The sequence below is a fragment of the Dioscorea cayenensis genome, chromosome 6, assembly GCF_009730915.1.
Source record: "Dioscorea cayenensis subsp. rotundata cultivar TDr96_F1 chromosome 6, TDr96_F1_v2_PseudoChromosome.rev07_lg8_w22 25.fasta, whole genome shotgun sequence".
Lineage (NCBI taxonomy): Eukaryota > Viridiplantae > Streptophyta > Magnoliopsida > Dioscoreales > Dioscoreaceae > Dioscorea > Dioscorea cayenensis.
Window position 1 is genome coordinate 256,434 of NC_052476.1, and position 14,253 is coordinate 270,686.

Here is a 14,253-nt window from a genome sequence, read left to right on the forward strand (position 1 = left end):
CATAGATGCTCTTTCTAGTCAAAGTTGGTTGTTTTGTTTAAAAGTTTGGTTTCATATGGTTTTTGGCTTTCTCAGTTTTTCAGATTCATGCCTGGAGTAAAATCTAGTGATTGATTCTTCAACTCAACACCAAGGCCCCCCCTTTCTCCATTATAGGCCACAAGCCAGAAGAGGTCTCCCACCCCTTCATCACCTTACTTTTCTCTCCCTCCTCAAACCCTGCAACAACGAACGTGAGAAAAATCCCAATAGTCACCAAGTGGATTGGAAGCACCCTGAAAGGAAATTAATTAGGATGCCACTGGTTCAGTCTTAATATGTTGGTTTTGCTTTCTCTTTCTTCCCTTCTTTTTTTTTGTTTCCCGTCTTTCTTTCTTTGAATTATAATAGCTCTCCCTTTTCTTTTCATGCTAATTTTATAGCTTTTAATGCTAACTGGTAAGCAATTGTACATTAGATTAGTGCTTTAATGTTGTGGTTAACTTGATTTGATTATTGGATGATTCATATATAGAATTTCAATAGGCCAGTATAGGAAAATTAGAATATAACTAGGATAGCAAGATTATATGTCACCACCATTCCTTTAAAGTTAATGAGAGAAAGCTTGGTTGTTATCTTTCCTTCTTCTTTGTATGCCAATCTTCCATCTTTTTATTCTTACCGTCTATGTTTTTCTCCTCCTAAGAACTATGGGCTAATTCAACGGTAATTACCTTATAGTGAAATTGAAAGGTCTCGAGTTTGAGCCTCTCAACTTGCATTGCAATAGATCCCTTATGAGAGTTTTGTGTGAGGATTGCCTCTTGTCCTCTCCTCCAAGGTTACATGGCAAAGGGGGTTTATCCTTACGAGATCATTCAAACCTCCGTAACTAGTGCATCTCTGTACCTGATTATGCTTTAATTTGGTTCTTGTCGTCTTTATCAAAAAAAAATACATAGTTTTTCTCTTCTTTTTCATCTTTTTGTTACTCTTCCTTTTTTTCCCTTCATTCTTTCCATTTTTGTTCCTATTCTTATTACTCATCCTATATATGTTCTTCGAAAAATTTTGATTCAACCTCTCAATTATTTTTAACTTCTTTTTTATCTTTTTATTCAATTTTTGTACTTGTTTATGAGAATTTACTTTTGTATGAAAACTAATAAATTTGCATTCCCCCATCCTTTATTTTTCTCATTTCTTCATTGAAAGGAACTGGGTTCATTTGTAAAACGTTTCGTTACAATGCATGTTTTAAAATTTATTATTTTGTTTGAAAAATAATTTTTCTTTTTAAGTTTTTACCAGTTCGTGTAATTCTTGTCACATATAATTTTTACCATTTAGATTTTTAAAAAAATTGTACTCCCTTTTCATCACGGCCATCTTCATGCTCCTTTTTTTTTTATATTTTTATGTGTTTTGATAGGGAAAAGACCAAACATATAATTTTCATTGTTATAAGGCCAAATTTATTTGGGAATTTGTCTCAAGGTTTGTTAAAATTAAGCAAGAGTTTTGATATATTGTTTTGTGAAAATGAGTTGCATTAATCCATGTTATGAGTGATTTCATTCAAATTGATTACTAGTTTTTGTCTCGTCTTACTGGTTAAGATTTTTTTTTATATGAAATTATTTGTTTTTATTAACTATTTCTTTATTCAATAAAATTGTGTTTTATTTAATTTTTACCAACACAACAAAAAATATGTTTAATTATAGGGTCAGGTGTAAACATATCTTGAGAAGGCGTAAATGGGATGCATCAGGTACTTTCTCCGTTGATATGCAATGATTGTATTAATTGAAAAAAAAATTTAATGTTTTAATAAAAATTAAATATAATGATTAGTGTCATTAATAATAAATATTACACATACCAAATACGGAAATAAATAAAAAAATCTGAGAATTATATTTTTTTTTTTTTTAAAAGTAAGATTTCTTTCCTTGTATGTGTAGGATTTTTTGAATTCTTATGATAGATAGATGTGTGCTATCCTTGCAATAAGATAGTAGGTATTTTATTTCCCTCTATACTCATAAAAAGAAAGAAAAAAAAAATGCAGGTATTAGACAAATAGCTGTTTTGTTCATATATATATATATATTATTGAAAATAAAAGAGTTGTTTAGTTTATATTAATTTAATAGACTTGTGTTCTTTACCACTGATACTCGTGTCTTTTGCCATAAAGCCTCATAATAGGTAGAGCACCTCTTCATCAATTGTAAATTCTCGGAATGGATTAGTTCTTCTTTATAGCAAACCTTAGAACTTCAATCCTCTCTTCCTACAATTGCTACAATTTGGACCTCCTGGATACCGTTTTTAAATTCCCAAATTCGAACCCTTTGGGACCTCATCTCAAGAGCTATCTTTTAGATTATTTGGCTAGAAAGAAATAATCGGATTTTTAATATTTCCGCTTTACCTTTAAATTCGATTATTTGTAATATTGCTTATATGCTAATTACTTGGTTTACTACAGCTTCAGACCCTCAACAACAGCTACCAAGCAAAGCTACACAAAGGATTAAATGCTCGCTCGACTTCATGAGCGCAAGGGGTTCAGATTTTGTAGGCGAGATGAATCAAGATACCACTTCAGAGTAGAATACTCCCTGTTTCATATAGACAGGCATGTATCTCCAGACGGTGACTTCGTCTGCCTTTCTGGTTTCTGTTTCATTTTTCTTCTTTCGTTTGTTTGTTGTTGTATTCCTAAGAGTGCTTCACCTACGATGAGAGGCTCTGTGTTTAGTCTGTGTTCTTGTTTTGTTCTCTTGTTCTGTTTTTTTCTCCTCAATAAAGCAATAATTTATCCACTTTAAAAAAAATAGAATTGAAATCTTATTTTAGTTTATTTTATTTTATTTTTAAAAAATGGATAAAATCACCTCTGAACTTCTAATAAAATGGGGGTTTTATTTTATGAGAAATTAATATTTTGGATGTAAATATTAGGACGCACTTGTACAGATTGATCCAAGTTGATTTGATGAGCAACTACATATACTGTGGCCGCGCATTTTTGAAGTTCTAACTGCAGCACACACGCGCCACGATGAATGAGTGAATGAATCAGGTTGTGAGAATAGGAGGGAGGTAATCTGATTTGGTGCCGAGTACAGGGGCTTTGGTATCAGGGAAGAAATGCATCCCGGGCAAAGCCTTGAGCTGGCCATCATCACCAAGCACGACGGGGTAGCGAAGCAAATGGCCTGGGAGATCACGGTTAATGGCGTCTGCCGCATAGAGCTCCCAGTTTCTCGCCGCGATCCTCTTCATATTTCGTATGCACTGCAGACTCTCTGGCTGGAGGAAGGCTTTGTCGAGCACCCCAAGGTGTTCGTACCACAAGGCTTCGCGGAAGCCGTGGATTTGCCCCCTCGCTGCCTTGGTGTTGCTACTAAGATGAGCAGATTGGTAAGCACCAATGGCAATCTCGGTGTCCCTCGCCCCATCCATCGACCTTTGATTGATGTTGGCGGATCCGACGATTATGTATTCATCATCAACTGAAAAGCCAGACAACCAAGCAAGTTGGATTTTTTTCTTTTTTTAATTTTTTTATCAAGTCATCCTATATGTGTATATGCATTTACCTATCATCAACTTGGCATGGACGTAGATCATGAATCTTCTTGCTTGTTGAGCTCTGGCATAATCGCTATTTGGCTCGGGGTGCTCCCGTGGGGCGTATCCGTCGCCTTCCTTATTGAGTTCACGGTTTCCTAAGCAGAAGAACACAAGGTAGTCGTCAAGGTTGGTAGCCTCAAGTCCTCTGGCACGGAGAGCGTCCGCGATGTCAGAATACATCATTTCCATAGTTCTCCTCTGCCAGTCCAGAATAGCCTGAACTGAGGCGCTCTCAGGTACGCCCTCAGGCCACATAGGGACCACAACGTACACAGAAAATCTCTCCCCGGCTTCAATCTTGCTGGCAATTTTCAAGGAGAGCTCCTTGGGGATGAGATGCAACGCTCCGATGTCCTCCACCTTGATGTCATCACCGCCCCTCCAGCCGTACGAGCTACCGAGGAAGTACTGATTCTCAATGTAGATAAAATTCCTCGCCCTGCGTATGGCATTTATGTAAGCATCCTGAATGCTCCGGTCAATTATGTGATCCTTGCCGCTCACCAGGCCCACTCTGGCCGCGTCTTCTGGTTTCTCTGGGAAGCCGAACGCGGCGCCCCCGTCGATAGACCTGAATAACTGCACGTTCCATGACTCTCTGTCAGAGGGGAGTATGACAGGAGAGGGTGGGATGATGACATCATCGTCAGCCATCTCGTGGAGAGGCAGTAGAAGCTCATCTTTTCCACCGCTCTGTTTCCTCCATCGCTGCTCGAAATTGGAGACTACGTCCCAGGCAACGGGGCCCTCCAACCTGCAATGGATGTCGTGCCAAGGTTCTCTCGGCCCGCCCTTTTGTATAGACGAACCTTCAAAGTTGGGCTGGTGAAAGTCGGCGCGATGCGTAGTACACAGCGTCCTGAAAAGAGAATGGGCTTGCGTGTCATACCTCCCGTCGCACAAATCGATTCCGCCAATGAAACTCACGATCCTCCTCGTCATCTTGTAGCTGCCAGGTATGTCGCTATCCACCATAACACTCTTCTGATGATGAGTGAACATAGTAGAGATTTGCAGGTCCTGAACCACGCTGCTGCCATCGTCAGGATTTCGGGGGCACAACACACAATGCACACCCGTGTCCTGGAAGTAGTTTGCTGTTTCTTCGTCATGTGTGCCCATCAGGCCGTCCTTCTTCAGCAGTCCCACAGACGTCCTGTCATCCCACACAAGCATGAGGACCCGAACGCCTTCTTGGGCCTTCATCTTAAGCAGCTCCCCGAGGGTCACATCTCCTCCGGGTCTGGGCCTACGGGGATCTCGCACTAAAGTGATCTCCGTGTATACCGACCAGCCGGTTATGTAAATAAGATACCGCGCATTGGATATGGCGTCAAAGATGTCCTCCCAGCAACGCTGCGGCTCATAATATTTGCCACCGGCCAGAGGGATCTTAGGAATGAAGCCATCAAGGACGTGAGCGTCCTGGTATAGCGTCACTTTACAGCCTCGCTGCTGAGGGAAGAAGGTATAAGGAACACCAGGGTAATTTTCGTTCTGTAACCCGGTTCCCCATTGGGCGTCTCTTGAAATGTCAAGGAACTGCACCTTCACATGAACCTTAGCACCTCCAGCAAGTGGCTTCCGCTCCTCGTCGCAGATAGCGAGCCATCTTTCTACGTCTTCGCGACCGCTGAGTATCTCCAAGACCGGCAGGTAAGCTCTTCCGATCAATGATGCTCCAACTGGGTTGTTCGTCTTGACTGTGAAGATGACATCGGAAGCCATGTGGGCGCAGTAGATGTGAAAAGTCTCACACCATCCAGGGTTGCTGCTTTCATTCTCTGTGATCATTCTTGTACGTCCGAGCCGAGCCTTCTCCAGATCAATGGTTGCGTACAGCTTGTTAGTCTCCTTGAGCCCCACGGATTCCTCTATACTTTCAACCATCTGTATTAATTTAAATTTGTTAGAGTCCGCAACCCATGCATAATGTGTATGTGATTTAATTAACCTATTGATCAGTTGTCTGATGAGGGATTTCACTCGTGACTACCTTGGGGCGACAAAATGATGCTCGCCTGATCCATGACAATCTTTTCATCAACCTGCCCTTTGTTATCTTCGGAGCCTCCAGAGTTCCCACAAGATAAGAAAATTGACATGAAAAAAATTAACAAAGCAAGCTAATTAATTAAGTTGCACATAAACACAGATAAAATCCAGAGTCGAGTTTCTTTTTAGTTTTGCACTACAGGTGCATCACTCACATCAACTAGTCGTCTCAGTAAGGTGCATCTTCTTTTTCAAACATATGTTTAACTTACATATTAATGAGTAATTGGATTATGCAAACATAAGCACAACGCAATGCGTAATTGGTGCTCTGTTTCAGCTACGTGTATAACAAAATCATGTATTGACATTTACCTTCCAGAAGCTTTTGGAAGGAGCAACTGAAGCCTTTTGAGAGTTGAACAAGGCGTTGGTCTCAAAGATGGTGACGTGCAAAGTTCCATGGAGCAGAATGGCCGCCATGTGCTGACGTGGAAGACAACATTATTGATTACATGGAACTTAGACGCGTGTTGATATGCATCATGCATGTGATGGTATATCTAGGCAAGGAATCACAAAGCACGATTGATGGAGAGATGTTATGGATTGATGGATTACCTGTAGCCGGATCTTCTGATTCTGACAAGATTATCTGTAGCTGGGTTGGTGACTTGGTGGTGGTACTGCGAGGCTTGCAAACAAATAGTTTCGCCTTGCCCTCTTTTTGACCCTATGACAAATAAAGTGCACATGGCCTGAGTTCTTATATCCTGTCTGTTCATCCATTCCTTATGTTAGTCATCAAAGGATAAGAGATTCATCACTTGATGGGTCTGACATCCAAGATGGAAGCAAGGAATAATACTTAGAACAAAGAAACAAATAATCCAAACCGAAAGGAAGGAAGCAACTCAAAGAACAACTTTGTACTGCAGAATAGCCTATTAATTATTGGTTTTGTATCTCATTGCGCTAAGTGTAACCTAGTGCTTTTAAGTTTTGGCCCATAAATCTGGATATAGAACAGAATTTTTAGGGTAAAGAGAATGACTTATGAGGTTGCTTGTATGACTGGCTGCACATGAGTAATGTGCAGGGGAGAGCGACAAAACACATGCTAAAGGCAATGAGAGCTTGACAAAGACATGCCAAGTAAATGTGGAGCTAAAAATCTTAATTTGAGGTGGTTTATTCAATTTTTAAAAAATGTGGAGCTAAGACACCCTAGCATGTTTGCCTACACGGGATGAGTCAAGGGCATTGCAAATCAACCAACTGGCACACAAATTCCTTGATCAACCAATTTCTCTTGGATTAGTGAGAACCCAACTCTTGAAAGTTTTTGTCCTTATCCACTGCATGACAATTTCATTGCAGGAGTGTTGCCAAAAATTCTAACTGGAAAAAGACGTGTACGTATGATATGAGTCACCGATTCGTTATCATAAAATCTTTAGAGACACTGGAATTTCTAAAAAGCCCGGGATTAGCATGCCCAATGGGAGAGATCCTTTATAGCATTGGCAAGAGAATACCTACAATTACTGCTCATAATGGGGTGGATCCGTACGTAGCATGTTTCAGCCTTCAGGGGTAATGAAACTGCGTTGCTTTCCGTTGTTTTGTAAACCAAACCAAATTTGTAGGATATATAAATGCCCAGCAAAAGTAGCCGTGTTGATCTTATAACTCCCCTTCCTTCCGTGAGAAAGAATTATATAACATTAACAAGTAATAAGCATTGCAATGTATAGTAGCTAGCAGGCCGCTGTGCTCAACCTCTAGATTGCTTAATTACAAATACATGATATCGTGTATACACTAATTTACAAATACATGCCCCACCACAAAGGCATAAACTCGATCAGCTGGTTAACGAAGAGGGAATATCCAGCGAGGGAGAAGAAAGATGAGGAAAGAGCAGGTCATCTCCGAAGAGGTAGAGAAGCTTCTCCACTGCCCAACTCGCCTCTGACGGCGATAACAATGAAGTTGCCGCTCCCCGGGACGCCAATAGTGGGGCCCGGCAGAGAGGGCAGGTGAGTTGGTCGTCGTGGTCGAGCCAGCGGTCCAGACACCGCATGTGAAAGATGTGACTGCAGTTCCTCAGCTCCCACACCCTGTCCCTGTTCCTCACTTGGTTCAGGCACACGGCGCACGTGGGACCCTCTACGGTGGCACCGGCACTAACGATGTCTCTGAACGTGGCCACCTGCAACATCTTCCTCACCGCCTGCGCGGAGACTCGGTGCTGGTGCCGCCGGGCTTCATCGTCGCCATCGTCATCATGATTATAGGCGTCCCAAAGTGAGGACATGGGTCCAAGAAGCCATCTGGACATCAAAGAGATGATAAAGAGGCCAGCCTTGTACAGCAACGACTGATACTGATCTTCCATGCCTTGCCAACAAATTGCTAATGGTATGATGCTGTGTGCTTGCTCTGTCTGGAACTCCACTCAAGGCTAAGTTGTTTCTGTTCGCTGCTGATGTGTGAAGGTTGATAGGATAATAAAGAGGCCAGAGAGAAGGGGAAGGGGAAGGGTGAAGATTGAGCAAGGGGCATATTTAAAAGCATAGAGAGAGGGTGGGTAGAAGATTGGTTTTTCAAGAAAAAGAAAAAGCCATCGATACTAATACCGGCCCTTTATAAAAAAATATGAAATGTTGTTTTAATAAAGCAGTATATCAACATTTTAAAAAATAAATGCATAAATAAATAAATAAAAAGAAACTAATCCTTCCCACAGTTGTTACACGGTGCAGATTTTGACAGTGACGTCTGCTGCTGCTTCTGCCACCCTTGTCGTGTCATATCATGGATTTGGTCATAACCGAGAAGAATCTAGTCTGATCTGAGTCATCATGCATAAGAATGACGATGTGAGGTCACGGCCGCGGTGGATCCAAGTCGGATCCCACTGAATACACCGACCAAGTTGCCCAAAAGTCCAGAGAAGTGTGCGGTCAATGCTCGAACCACAACCACGGACGGAAAAAGTCCTTGCGTGCTTATCCCATCGTAAAGATGGCCAGTGGCTGCAATGCACCAAGCATTGGACACACTGCGTGATAACCAGATTGGATGATTTAAAACGCACTTTATTTCCTATTTATGTTTTTGTGTTTTGTGTGTATATATATATATATATCAGTGAAATCCCCTTGAGACTGGGGATTTCACACGACGAGCACGTCGAGCAGCATGTCACATCAAATCATTGATAGTCATGCTGACAGCTACCATTAGGTCCATTACCCAATGCCCAACGCCATGACTGTCATCTCCTGCCCATTATCATCTAACATACACGAGAATCTGGAAATATAGATTCAACTGAATATTTCTTTCCATCAGTGTTTCCTTTATCAGGAAACAGGAAAGAAAAAAACAAAAAGGTACATCCATTGTTTTCTTCTTTAGGCAGGAAAGCGTTGCTTTCCAATCAAGATTGCAATATCATCCCTGACCTTGACTACAACTCCCATTAACCACGCCAGAGTATTATACCTCATGGATCAATCACCTCCACGAGAAGCAATCAGCAAGGATAAACAAACAGCAGATTTTTTAGTCAAAGCATGTCTTCCACTGATAAACAGAATCAGAAAGCCGATTTAAGGTGTGCGCCGTCTCCATGTTAGCCAAATTAGACCCTGTGGAGCTGTATGTTGCAGCTGCTGTATTTAGTACTCACCACTGGCATTTAAACTTCAGCATATAACTTCTCCATCAAATGATAAGTAAATTATATATTCATTTGTGATCTAGTATTGCCATATTTATCACTTGAATCTGGACAATCAGAATTACAGAAGCTTCAAGCCCCCCGTGACATCATCAACTACATCAGCAGGACCTACCCAAGCACACCAACAAAAACTCAACAATCAAAACTTGGCGATGATTGATAATTAATGACAAAATCTAAGATACAAATGTTTAGATCCAAAAAGAGAAGATGCCACTGTTGACTCCTTCACAACATTGTTACAGTTTGTTTGATAGACTGTGCGATTGCAAATTAAAACAATATTTATAATTTCTGAACATGAATAAAAGTTAACATCAAGTGAATTCACATTTTGCGTTCGGGGTGGGTTGGGGTGGGGATTGGTAGTGGTGCTTAATAGGAATCAACAATTACCAATATATGTCATCATCAGAGCATTTCAGGAAAATGACTATAATTGACTGTTAACCATTCCTATCCACATGTTAACTCAAAGAATTTGAAGCATGTGTCATTATACTGTTGGCGGTGAGTAATAGTGTGGCAATAACACTCATATCAAGGTAAAAAAAAAATGACCAATACAAGCAAGAAACAACCATATAAACAAGAATAAAGGACACAAAGATTGATACAGATAATTCCAAATCAGGAAAAAAAAACTAAGGGCAAAGAAGTTTTCACTATATCAGAAGAGAATTACAATAGAAAATGAAACCCTAGCAGATGTTGCATGTGCAGGTGCCCGCAAACAGATATGATTATGAAACCTAAAATTATAATTTGTCCAAGTCCTCCACTTCTATGACAGAGTTTCATAACTCTATTGGATTTTCTAATTGCACTATTTCAATAGGTCTAATCACAAGCCAGGCTGGTCCCATAATTCAAATCACGGCAACAATTGGCTATAAAGCTTGTAGACTACTGGATAACACCATCATAACGCCCATTCAAATTATGTAGCAGTGATCATTTCCCATCATGAAGCTTAAAAGGTTGCTACTTCACTCCTCGAGATTATGTAAGATACAAAATAATAGGATTCTCTTGGTTCTAGTGCCCAGTCACTAACAACATATTCATACCATCCAGCAAGGAAAAGGACAAGTTAAACAAACTCAACCAATTGAGGGCATCCTGCACTCAGGCCTTGCCAGAGGTCCAGCCAGCATATGGATGATGTTTTAAGCTTTTGATGTTTGTTATCATAATTTAAGGGTGTTAGGATCTACATAGATGATGTTTTGAGCTTTTGATGTTTCTTGTCAACATTTAAGGATGTTAGGATCTTTAGAGAGCATAGCCACTTGTCACTATGGATGTTTATCGAAGTTATTAAATCTTCCACCCAATAGGTTGCTTATCACTGAGTTGTGGTTCGCCATACATTGTTGACCTTTCTAATTAACCTTTACAGCACCTAACTTAATGATAGGAAACCAACAAGAAAAATCCGCAGAGCACGGCACCTTGCAATATAAGTTCATTACTAAAGAAAGTACATGGGGTGACAAAGAGCAATAGCTTACCTAGAATAGCCATCACAGTCCTCGAATCTGCATATAAGAAGATAAGCAGTCAGCAGATAAGTACAACAAGAAATCACAATAATCCAACATTGTGGCATCTAAGTGTAACAATCACACGAATCAAAAAAGAGGCAATCCTTTCTAAATCTAGACACTGGACCCTTATCATTACAGAACCAAAAATTACGAGCATGGTAAGAAAAAGAAGGCTGTGATTAATTTTAAAAAAAGGAGCAACTCACTTGGTGCAATTTGTGTCCTCCCAGCATCAATGGTGATATGAGTTGGTAGCTTTAGTGACTTGGCTCTGTCCTACAAAATGACAGCTAATATCATCCTTCTGAATTGAAAATATTTTTGCTATTATTCAAAAGGAATTGGTTGCCAAAAATTGTGACCAGTAGAATGACTGGCATCATCAATATGTGTATCTTCAGAATACTGGACCTTGAAGTAGACCATATGTTTAACTGGCAACATCATCCTTGTTCTAATTTTATGTCCCATCAATTTTATTCAATAGACATTCACAGTTAATGTTTTCAGCTTAATGACATTACAAGCATAGGGTTCTTAGTTTGTTACTCAGTCCAAGGTCATATTTAACCTGAAGACACTACCAGAAATCAAAAATCTATGTACCAATTGTTCACAGTAATTCTAATGATAAGCCAAAAACAAAAGCAAGCAGGAGTAAGTTTAAAACTGGAGTGAGGCCTCACTCTGAAGTCATGCATGGAAACCACACGATCTACCAATTTTAGAGGTAATACCAATGTTAAGTGAAAAAAAAAATGAAGTAGAAGTTTAATCCCAAACAGAAATATTAGTATAGAACCCCAGAATTAGGCCGTCCCTGCTTCCTCCAAAATCATGCCATAGAAACTGCCAGTTGATTATTATGAGCCTATTAATTGAATTACAGGAAACAGATTTTCCAAGCAAACCAAACTTAATTGGAACGGCTTATATTCAACTAAAAATATTTGCATTATAATAATCTATCATCAGAATTATATTCAATTAAATGGAAAATGCCGCAATGTTATGTTTTCTCTTATCTCCATTGATCAGCATTGCATCAAATTCAAGAAAACTTCCACAATTTATAATACATCTTATCACAATTACTTAATTCAAAATAACTGATAATGAAAATTTTTTTTACTTGAAGTATTAGCATATCTTCCTCACTTTCGATTTTCAGAACCACCTTGATCTGCCCACACATTTCCCATCTGCAAACAATAGGAAGCACAAAAGATCGGAAAGACATGGGAGCAGAAGCCAAATGACAGATTATTTCGACTTTAACACAGGTGGAAGCAAACCACCACTTTCTAAGAAAAAGAATAAAATTTCAAGGCATACAAAAGAGCTTAATAATGTTAATAGAGTAATTAAAATACCTGTTCAATGCCTTTGGTGCTCGATTGTTGAGTTTTTTATACAAACCCAAGGTTGCATGACTAGCATGTAACATACTGACATCGCATACACTTTCAAACAAATTATGAGAGAACCAAGTTTTAGATACATCAAAAACATAAACTCATAAACGTTTGCATCGCAAAAACAACATTTTTTTTTTCCTTTTTTCTAGTTGCAAATAGAATAAATACTCATTAAGAAAGCTATCTTAGAACCCACAGCATAGAGACAGCCTAATGTGGTGAAGCCCTCTGGATCTCACCGAAATCATCATGAAATTTAAAAAGTGAATGCGGTGGATATCCAAAGGTGGGAGTACCTGTTTCATCTAGTCCATTGCCTTGGAAGAAAACAGCTGATGTGCTGAAAAACTGAAAAGTAATCTCTTTAATATACCCCAGATAAGAAGGGACATATTGCGAACAAACAGAAACCGTCCAACTTATTAAAAACAACTGAAGGATTGCGAAAGAGAGAATTTTTAAGCAGATATAGCAGCCAAGTGTTGAGATCTTACCTGCATTGGGCAGCAATCTTGCCCTTTCCCATCTTCAGATCATTCCTCACGACCAACACCTGCAGCCAGGAAAGCAATTGACATTGGAGACATATTATTCCAAGTCCAGAGAGCTAAAGAGCAAGAGTTTCTACTTTCCATACCATCTTGAAGTCTTCGAGAAAATCGGCGAGGTTTTCTATTTCGAGGAGGGCGGGCTTCTGCTGCTTGGCGGTCTTCTGATCATCAGTCACCCTGGACTTGGAGAAGAGGAAGCGGAGGGAAGATGGGGAACGGAGAGACTTGAGGGCGAGGGCGTACCCCAGAGCAAAGCAAGCGGCGCCGATGAGGATCGTGGTGGAGGAGGCGCCCAGTAGAGACTCCGAAAATCCCATCAGATGCTTGGATGAGTGCTGCAGATTGGAATTCGGGGGCGACGGCCGATTCCCGAATGTCGAATAGGTTGGGCGAGCAGACCCGAACTAAATATGCACCCTCAGCCTCAGGCTTCAGACTTGTTTCATCAAGCCAACTTCTTCATGGACCAAACATAGTCCCACAGATGATGTAAATCTTCTTTCATCTAGCGGTCAGACCTTTGACAAATTAATTATTTGTAGTAAATCAAGAAAAACAAATTAAGAGTCCAATCTTAATATCAATAATTAAATTAATAAATATTAATCATTTTTGTTAATGTTTTGATTTGAAGTTGATATAAAAAAACGACATTTCATTACTTGAAATACTCTTCATAGGAAATTACCATTTTTTCTTTATAAAATTGTAACTCTTTTATGTATTAGTTCCGTCAGTGTGGTTTATAGATTTAGAGAACACTCAAACACTCATAAAAATCTCACACAAAATAAAACAAATTTTATAAGTGTTTGAGTGTTCTGCAACAAATTGATAACCCAGTTCAGTGTCAAATCACTTATGTCTTAGGGGCCAAATCTGGATATCAACAATCAACTAAATGAGGTTAAAAATACAAAAAATACAATAACTTTTCACCCAACCTCTCAAAGATAGATAAAAAACTTTACTAAATTATTTTGGTGAAATTTTATTTTTAATGTCATGGTCAAAGAAGTTAAAATTTATAAAGGATATTCTCTTCATGTTTTGTCATAAACAAATCTTATTTTCTTCATCCTAGCTTTTTATATATATATATATATATATATATATATGTCTAACACCATGCACATAACACTGCATGGTGTCATTATAATAATAATATTTTAGCATAAGACACTTAACTCATATACATGAGAAGCGAGAGTTCAATTCTGTTATGGTTGAAACTTATTAATAAAAAAATATACTAAGAAGAGAGAGAAAGATACAAAGAGCATATAGCATCAACCACTGGCTATGATAGAAGCAATATTATCTCTAATGCAATTGTTCACTCAATCACCCGGCAG

General features: G+C 39.3%; 3 protein-coding genes across 6 annotated transcripts; all 3 read right to left on the minus strand.

Moving 5' to 3' along the window:
- Positions 1–2,883: 2,883 nt before the first annotated feature.
- Positions 2,884–6,255, minus strand: LOC120263734 (phospholipase D alpha 1-like). Of its 2 annotated transcripts, none has more exons than XM_039271712.1 (5): positions 6,247–6,255; positions 6,001–6,111; positions 5,627–5,692; positions 3,597–5,520; positions 2,884–3,509 (listed from the first exon to the last, which is right to left on the minus strand). In XM_039271712.1, the coding sequence occupies exons 2-5, from the start codon at positions 6,106–6,108 to the stop codon at positions 3,073–3,075; spliced, it is 2,535 nt and encodes an 844-aa protein (XP_039127646.1). In that variant the 5' UTR covers positions 6,109–6,111; positions 6,247–6,255; the 3' UTR covers positions 2,884–3,072. The 2 variants fall into 2 exon arrangements, with proteins under 2 accessions (XP_039127646.1, XP_039127645.1); XM_039271711.1 differs by having other exon boundaries at positions 5,627–5,701.
- A 1,050-nt stretch (positions 6,256–7,305) lies between these two features.
- Positions 7,306–8,229, minus strand: LOC120263594 (E3 ubiquitin-protein ligase RHA1B-like). Its single transcript, XM_039271556.1, has one exon. The coding sequence runs from the start codon at positions 8,024–8,026 to the stop codon at positions 7,493–7,495; it is 534 nt and encodes a 177-aa protein (XP_039127490.1). The 5' UTR covers positions 8,027–8,229; the 3' UTR covers positions 7,306–7,492.
- Positions 8,230–8,947: 718 nt separating this feature from the next.
- LOC120263562 (peptidyl-tRNA hydrolase 2, mitochondrial-like) lies at positions 8,948–13,403 on the minus strand. 3 transcript variants are annotated; one of them, XR_005537106.1, is made up of 7 exons: positions 12,985–13,403; positions 12,842–12,900; positions 12,303–12,362; positions 12,062–12,131; positions 11,136–11,200; positions 10,894–10,920; positions 8,948–9,487 (listed from the first exon to the last, which is right to left on the minus strand). XR_005537106.1 is itself a non-coding variant. In XM_039271515.1 (7 exons), the coding sequence occupies exons 1-7, from the start codon at positions 13,213–13,215 to the stop codon at positions 9,438–9,440; spliced, it is 567 nt and encodes a 188-aa protein (XP_039127449.1). In that variant the 5' UTR covers positions 13,216–13,401; the 3' UTR covers positions 8,948–9,437. The 3 variants fall into 3 exon arrangements, 2 of the variants coding, with proteins under 2 accessions (XP_039127449.1, XP_039127450.1); XM_039271515.1 differs by having other exon boundaries at positions 11,136–11,205; positions 12,985–13,401; XM_039271516.1 differs by lacking the exon at positions 12,303–12,362 and having other exon boundaries at positions 11,136–11,205.
- Between the last annotated feature and the right edge of the window lie 850 nt (positions 13,404–14,253).